The 8,875-nt window shown below is 38.7% G+C and overlaps 1 protein-coding gene across 1 annotated transcript in view; it reads left to right on the top strand.

Annotated features, from left to right (window-relative positions):
• Nucleotides 1-8,875, top strand: part of cita (citron rho-interacting serine/threonine kinase a) — a 100,643-nt gene that overhangs the window by 64,394 nt on the left and 27,374 nt on the right. The window contains exons 21-24 of the mRNA XM_081366836.1: nt 694-801; nt 1,238-1,430; nt 2,536-2,703; nt 5,464-5,601. Coding sequence (XP_081222962.1) covers nt 694-801; nt 1,238-1,430; nt 2,536-2,703; nt 5,464-5,601 — 607 coding nt within the window. The remainder of the gene's footprint in view (nt 1-693; nt 802-1,237; nt 1,431-2,535; nt 2,704-5,463; nt 5,602-8,875) is intronic.

The following is an 8,875-nucleotide window of genomic DNA, read 5'->3' as shown; positions in this document are numbered from 1 at the left end:
CACACACACACACACACTCACACACACACACTCATGCTCAAGACTGAGAGAACCGACCTCGAGTACCAGCTGGAGAACATCCAGGTGTCCACACACACACACACACGCACTCACACACACACACACTCATGCTCAAGACTGAGAGAACCGACCTCGAGTACCAGCTGTAGAACATCCAGGTGTCCACACACACACACACTCTCACTCTCACTCACACACACACACTTAGTGTGTGGAAATTACGTTTGATTCGATAATGAAGGATGAGCTGTAATATTATCAGTGGACTCACAGTCACGAAAAACCTGAAAATATCAAGTAATTTTTCAGTTGAAATTTACAGTTTGTCAGTAGAAAATAATTAATGTAAATTGTAATATAAATGAATCATTTTCCAGTAATCCTTATGGGAACTCGTCTCTGTCTTCATGTTGTTCTGTTAACACTTAAAGACACACTTCAGAGGTTAATCCATCACCCGTTTATTCATGCACACCATATTTCACTCTACATCGTTCGTGCTCAACCATCAACAACCGCACTTCCGGGAACTTCATAATAAGAGTCCCCTTTTCCCTTTCGGTAAACAGCCATGTGTAATCTTAAACAGTATTCAGCACAGAGGTATACATGTGCATGAACACATTTTTAATGTCTTAAACATAACAGTTCTTCCTTCTCGTCTCTCCTCAGGCCGTTTACTCTCACGAGAAAGTGAAAATGGAGGGAACCATCTCACAGCAGACCAAACTCATCGACTTCCTGCAGGCCAAGATGGACCAGCCCACCAAGAAGAAGAAGGTAAGTCCTGAAAATATGAAGTCCTGAAAAGTGAAACCAAACCACAACACAACGAAATCAGGCCACTACACAACGAAATCAAGCCACAACACAACAAAATCAGGGCACTACACAACAAAATCAAGCCACATTACAACAAAATCAAGCCACAACACAACAAAATCAGGCAACTACACAACGAAATCGAGCCACAACAAAATCAAGTCAATAAAATCAGTGACTTCAAGCCACAACAACAGGACAAAAACAAGCCACAACACACTTGATTTAATTCTGTTGTGGCTTGATTTCGTTGTGTTGTGAACTTGTGTTTGAACATTAGTCAGCCAATCAGAGTCTAATAATAGATAATCGAACAATAGTAATGAGTAATATTGGTTATGGGTCATAATGTGAAGATGATTGTCAGCTGTATCGTGTGCTCTGTGTGTGTTAGGGTATATTCGGGCGCCGGCGTGAGGAGGTCGGCGTCACGGCTAACGGAGCCACAGCGCTGTCGTCTCAGCCTGCCTTGCCTCTCCAGTACAGCGACATGAAGTCCGCGCTGGAGAAGGAGAGATCTCGATGCTCGGAGCTCGAGGAGGCGCTGCAGAAGATGAGGATCGAGCTGCGATCCTTACGGGAAGAGGGTGAGGCATTCAGTATCAGTAACAGTTACTCCGTCTTAGAGTATCTAGAGCTGCATTATAATGGTTAAACTGATTATTTTGCTCAAATTATAATCACATTTATCAAGCAGGGTTCCCACGTGTCCTGGAAAAATAATGCATTTTATATTTCTCCATCATTTTTAACTCGATTATGCTGTTCGCAATGGTTCATGGGATCGTAGTTCTTTCCCTCACTAAAGCTGTGAAGGACACTTTTACATTCACATTTAGTCTTATTGCAAAACATTTAATTGTAGTTGAATATCAAGAACACAAATCAACAGGCTAAAGAACACTTACACAAACAACTTTTTAAAATACCATAGAAAAACTAGCATAACTAATATATATTTCCAGCATCATTAAAGACAAGTAAACATTCAGTATTAAAAAAGAACAAATAAAAATTTAGCAATCTTATTTTATAAGATTATAAAATATATAATTATAATAATATATATAATGTATATGTAATTTTTAGCAGCATCTAGTGGTGAGGTTACGAACTGCACCCAACAGAAGTTACGGTGGCTGACAGGAAGTGATAGTGAGAGTAGCCAGTTAAACAATGAGGTTTCTTTACAATTAAGAAATTATATTTACTTAATTATTCAATAAAACGATATGTTATTGCGAATATTATTGTCACTTGTTCATCATTGTGTCAGTGTTTTATTCGCTGGCTTTAGCTCGCTTCATTACACGAAGAACAACATAGTGACGAAGCGCGTTTGTCCGTTCAGGGCCACCGTAGAAACGTGGATGTAAGCGGACCCGCGGTGTGTGTAGAGAGAAATGCCTCACTCTAAGCTAATAAACACATAACGCTTCATTAAGTAAGGTCTTTATACACCACCGAAAACATAGTTATGTTTATGATATTGCATTTCTGTCAACAGATCCTCCTGAATATTACACACTGCACCTTTAACAAAGACTTTTTTAATAATCCCTACGGGGAAAATGAATGGGAAAAATTCTGTGTGCGGGCACTAATGTTCTCTATTATATCCGTCTTGCATATTTCCTCCAGATGATGTGAATGTGATGTTGTTGTTGAGGATCTTCTCTCTGTGTCTCTCAGCGGCTCATTTTAAAGCGCAGGAGCACGCGGCTCCGTCCACCCCGGCCTCGGCCCGTCAGCAGATCCTCATGTCGGCCATCGTGAAGTCTCCGGAGCGCCAGCCCAATCCCAGCAGCCTCTTGAACCCCTCGAGCTCGGCCCGTCGCAAGGAGAGCTCCACGCCGGAGGGTCAGTACGCTAATGCACCTGTGTGTTTCATACAAACTAAAGTGTGTGTGTGTTCACTACCAGTCAAAAGTTTGGGAGCGGTAAGATTTTTTATTTTATTTTTTGAGGCAAAGAAATTCAGTCTATACTTTTATTCATCAAGGATAAATTAAGTGACAGTAAAGACATTTATAATGTTACAAATAAATGCTTTTGAACTTTCTATTCATTAAAGAATCCTGAAAAAAACTGTTTTCAACATTGATAATAATCATAAATGTTTCTTGAGCATCAAATCATCATATTATCATCATATCATGTGACACTGAAGACTGGAGTAATGATGATGAAAATTCAGCTTTGATCACAGGAATAAATTGTATTTTAAAATATATTAAAATAGAAAACTTGTCAAAATATTTAACAATATTACTTCTTTTTTTTGTATTTTTAATCAAATAAATGCAGCCTTGGTGAGCAGAAGAGACTTCTTTTAAAAACATACTTACCCAAACTTTAGACTGGTTTTGTGTGTGTGTGTGTGTGTGTGTGTGTGTGTGTGTGTGTGTGTGTGTGTGTGTGTGTGTGTGTGTGTGTGTGTGTGTGTGTGTGTGTGTGTGTGTGTGTGTGTGTGTGTGTGTGTGTGTGTGTGTGTGTGTGTGTGTGTGTGTGTGTGTGTCAGTATCACAGATGAATGAAGCTCATGTCGTCTGGAGATCAGTGGTTCTCTCTCTCTGTCGCTGGTTCTTTCTCTCCTCATGTTTCTGTCCTGCGCTCTTGCGTTCTCTCTGAGAGCTGTTTCTCTTCTGCTCTTTCAGAAAAGAGGAGGGTGACGTTTGAAAGTAAGTGTCTTTCTCTCTCTATCTCCGTCTCTGTCCCTCATCATCATCATCATCTGCTGTCGCTCTGAGATCAGCTCAGATGTGTTTAGTTCAGGGTTGTGCGCTGATGGGAATCAGATCACTGATAGTGGAAAACCCTAGGAACTGCTTAGCAACACCTTAGCAACCCCCCCACAACACTGTAGCATCCTGAGTTTTGATTGCAGTTTGAGCTAAATATATATTTTTAATAATTAGTCATTAGTATCTCATTCTAATTAGAGTTTTGCTTTTCAGCTGTAGATTCTGTGAGTTTTATTTACAATGTCCAACTAGGGCTGTGCGGTATGTATCATCCATGATTGTTGTTTTAATTATGTGCGATCTGACATCATCAAGGATGCACTTGTGCGTTTAGAGTGGATTAGTCTTTTAAAATGCATTTATTTCCTCTGTATGTCTTTTATATTTATATAATTTATTATAGTTAATCAATATCACATGAAGAGTGCCGTTTTTTTCTCCAAATATCAGCATGATTACAAATGTGATATTTATTTTATACAACAGTTCAGTAACACAAGAAGTTAATTATATTTTAGACACAATATTGCCTGTTTTTGCTCTATTTCTCCAACAAAAGTAGTTCCACTCAGAGCCACAGGACAGTGTTGCATCTCCGAGCGACACACGGCAGTGTTTCGCTGCTGAATGAACGAATCGGTTGAGTTAAAGGGTTAGTTCACCCAGAAATGAAAGTTCTGTCAGTAATTACTCTCCCTCATGTTGTTCAACCCCGTCAGACTCTCGCTCATCTTCAGAACACTAATGAAGATATTTCTGAGTAAATCTGAGAGCTGTCTCATTCCTCCATAGGCTTCTCTGTTAGTGAAACTTGCCGGTCCAGAAAGTTAGTAAAGACATTGTTTAAAATAGTCCAGTGACTACAGCGGCTCAACCTTAAGGTTATCAAGCGGCGAGAATACTTTCTGTGCGCAAAAACAAACTCAAATAATGACTTTATTCAACTCTTCGTGTTCTTCTGTGTGTCTGAGTGAGTTCACGTAGTGTAACAGCAGCACTTCTGGGTTGTACGTCAGAACGGAGGCTCACTATTGGCAGACGCTGGTCATGTGTGTGATGCTGGCCAATAGTGAGTGTCCGTTCTGACGTACGACCCAGAAGCGCTGCGCTGTTACACTACGTGAACTCACTCAGAGACACACAGAAGAACACGAAGAGTTGAATAAAGTCGTTATTTGAGTTTGTTGTAACTGCAGGTTAAACACATTCATGTTCCTCTGATCTGCATTAAACAGTGTGTGTAAGGGCATCTAAACTTCAGATGCTGCTTCTGTGTTTCCTCTGCAGCGCAAAGATGGATTTAGTTGATACCGATTTCATTTGATTGGTAACAACCCTATTGTGTCTTATTATCACTGAATTTATTGATTAAATGTAAGAATTTGACACAAAAGATGATGCATACACTAATATGGTTTAAAAAAATGGCTTTATAAAGTAAAAAAAAAATCCAGAAAATATAAGAGGTCTTTTTTTGTCAATATTGCACACGCCTACGTCCAACACTTTATCTCTTAATATTTTTATTTAAATTTTTTCCAGTATAAACCTCTAAAAGTTCTCAAATCAAGATACATTTACTTGAGATGCAAAATGACATTATACACAGTATATATCGACAAACTCTGCTTCTGCTCTCAAGATTTCTGCTTTCCCATCCTCCTTTTATTCTGAGCTGAAGCATGTGATCGCCTCCTCTCTCGATGACGCTTCTGTTCGCATGTTTTGCTCAGATAGAGACGGACTTGCTCATGGTTTTGTTCTGGCCGTTGCTCTGCTGCTGGACTGATGAACTTTGACATCACTCACACTCAAGAGATGCTCAAGAGGACATTATTAACCCACACTAACTGTGTGTGCGTGTGTGTGTCTGTAGAGTACGGTCGGCGTGTGAAGGAACGGATGCACCACAACATCCCTCATCGGTTCACTGTGGGGCTCAACATGAGGGCGGCGAAATGTGCCGTTTGTCTGGATACGGTTCACTTCGGCCGACAAGCTGCTACATGCCTGGGTATGAAAGACACACACACACACACACACAGAAAACACACACATGCACACACACACACACACACTCACTCAGAGAACAAACTTAAAAAGGTCTTAAAAAGTCTTAATTTGCACTTCCACAAATGAAGGCCTTAAAATGGTCTTAAAGGGATACTTCACATCTTTATACTTCACCTCTGGAAAGATGAATGTGTATTTAAAATGGGTCATTTATGTAAAAGAAATGTGAAATTATTTTTGAATTTGGAGCTTTGTGGACTAAGAAAAGCCTGAAAATTTATTTTTGGCTCATGTGGATGAAAGACAACAACTCCCAGAATGCACTTGCTTCGCTGCCCTACGAGGCCACTCCCAAGCCATGCCTAGTTAAACAACTAGGCTAGGCTACTAGTTTACTCGAAAGTCAAGTCAAGTCAACTTTATTTATATAGCGCTTTTCACAATACAGATTGTATCAAAGCAGCTTCACAGTATTAAATAAAATAGTACATCATTGTGTGTTTCTGGTGTAAAACATCCACGTTTGTTAATGCTGATCAATAGCACTGTTGAATCGATTAATCAAATTAAGTATCCCCAACTGAGCAAGCCAAAGGCAACAGTGGCAAGGAACCGAAAAACTCCATCAGGTGACCTAATGGAGAAAAAAAAAAACCTTGGGAGAACCCAGGCTCAGTCGGGGGCCAGTTCTCCTCTGGCGTTTATGAAGTAGAGACCGGATTAAACTGTAAGATTAAAAATGTTATATAAATGCCTGGCTGAAGAGATGCGTCTCTAGAGTTTTGGAGCTAAATGTGAAAATGCTCTCCCTCCTTTGGTGGATCTGGATATCCTAGGTATGACCAAAAGCCTCGAATTTAGTGACCTTAAAGAGCGCGATGGATTATAGGGCGATAGAAGATCGGTTAAATAGACTGGAGCTAAGCCGTTTAGGGCTTTATAAGTCAGTAGCAATACCTTGTAATTAATACGTGACTTTATAGGTAACCAATGTAGAGATGATAAAATCGGTGTTATATGGTCAAATTTTCTTGATCTAGTAAGAACTCTAGCGGCGGCATTTTGGACTAACTGTAGCTTGTTTATTGAGGATGCAGGACAACCAGCTAATAAAGCATTACAGTAATCTAGTCTCGAGGTCATGAATGCATGAACTAACTTTTCTGCATCAGAAACTGATAGCATATTACGTAGCTTAGCAATGTTTCTAAGGTGGAAAAAGGCTGTTCTTGTAACATATGAAATATGATTTTCAAAAGACAAGTTGTGGTCTAATATAACACCCAGGTCTTTTACTGTAGAGGATAAAGTAACAGGACATCCTACTATGTTAAAGTTGTATTGTGAGAGGTTTTGTGGGTGGTTTTTTGAACCGATGATTAGTACCTCTGTCTTATCTGGATTTAATAAAAGAAAATTGCGCGTCATCCAATCTTTTATATCTTTAACACACTCTGTCAATTTGGATAATTTAGCGTTTTCATCCGGCCGTGATGAAATGTATAGTTGAGTGTCATCAGCATAACAATGGAAACTAATTCCATGTTTCCTTATAATATTTCCAAGTGGCAGCATATATATTGAGAATAATAGAGGGCCTAACACAGATCCCTGCGGCACTCCATAGTTTACTGGAGTTATGATCGATTTTTCTCCGTTTAAATAGACAAAATGGTAGCGGTCAGATAGGTATGATCTAAACCAGCTTAATGCTTGTCCTTGAACACCGGTATAGTTTTGTAGTCGATCTAAGAGTATTATGTGATCTATAGTATCGAACGCAGCACTAAGATTAAAGAAACTTAAAGACGGCGTTTTATCGAGTCTGCCCGGGATTTCGAGATCGCCCAAAATGTCCGGGATTCGGCTTTTGCGTTCTACAGTCGCCATTCATCATGTTTACTGTGGCGGAATGAATTCAGTTAGACTGAAACAAAAGGTGTGCATGTGAACAATGGACGGTGACTGTGGAAAGCAAAAGCCGTATCCCGGACATTTTGGACGATCTCGACGGCCGGACATGTCCAGGAAAAAGAGGATGGTAACCCCTACAACTCAGCTTTCTCCACAGAGCAAGAGCCTGCTAGCTTAGCTTTCAAAGAAAGACGGCTGACACTATGTACATTCTGTGAGTGAGATCCCACCCTCTATGGGCGGGCTGAAGACATGCGGGACAGCGCCTCCTACTGGCTGTAGTCTCTCGCCTCTGGCCAAAAAATCCTCCGATTACGCAAAATGACGATTTTTGCGTCATCTGAGGATTTTTTCCAGACACAAAAGACATAAATCTCTCGTCTCAGGGGGATATGAGGGAGGGAAGCACGGTAATTCAAAATACTACAGGTTTTCTACTGATACAAAGCTTAATGCTAAATGCTGAAGTATCCCTTTAAATAAGAGCTGAAAGTCTTGTCATTAAATGTTGCATGCATTGCAAAAAATACTTCCTCAGTATTTTTGTACTGTTTTCCAATACAAATATCAGTTTAAATCAAGATAAATGTACTTGAGATGCAAATGTAAAATGAAGTCTTGAAAAATGTAATAAAAATAGTGAACAAATATGTAAAAACTTATAAATTAAGCTGATTTTTCTGAGCCCATTGGTAGATATTTTGTTTTTGCTTTAGTCACAAACTTAATTATGATTAATTTCACGGAAAACAACACTTCATATTTCATGTCATTTTACATCTGAAGTGAAAGTATCTTGATTTAGGAATCTTTAGAATCTTTTTTGCAGTTTAATCAGAAGGTACAGTAAAAGATATTTCCATATTGTAGTTCTTTTTAGCAAAAACGATTCAAGCTTCTTCTTTTTTTAGTAAAATAAATTTAAAAGTAACATCTGTTGGAAGATGTATTTTCAAACTCTGAAGTGTTTCTCCATAAACATTAACATTTAGAGAACATATTGATGTATTGAGTTCCGTTCAATTTATTTCTAAAAATTTACCTTACTTGATCTTAAAAAGGTCTTAAATTTACTATCATAAAATCTGATGGTACTTATCAGTGTTGAAAACAGTTATGATAAACTGTGATCAATTTTATTTAAGGATTCTTTGAATAGAAAGTTCATAAGAACAGCATTTTTTCATTATTTATAAAAACACACTTTTTTTTTTTTTTTTTTTTTTTTTTTCTATGTAAACATGCGTTTAATGGACGTCGCTGACCTAAAAATGTGCTCAGGTTAAAAGACATTCAAGGTTTTAAAAACATGTCTGATGACTTGATACTTTTTCATTCCACTTCCTAATATTTGTCCTCAG

The sequence above is a fragment of the Scardinius erythrophthalmus genome (assembly GCF_964197995.2).
Source record: "Scardinius erythrophthalmus genome assembly, chromosome: 5".
Taxonomy (NCBI): domain Eukaryota; kingdom Metazoa; phylum Chordata; class Actinopteri; order Cypriniformes; family Leuciscidae; genus Scardinius; species Scardinius erythrophthalmus.
This window is presented reverse-complemented; position numbering and strand designations above follow the sequence as displayed.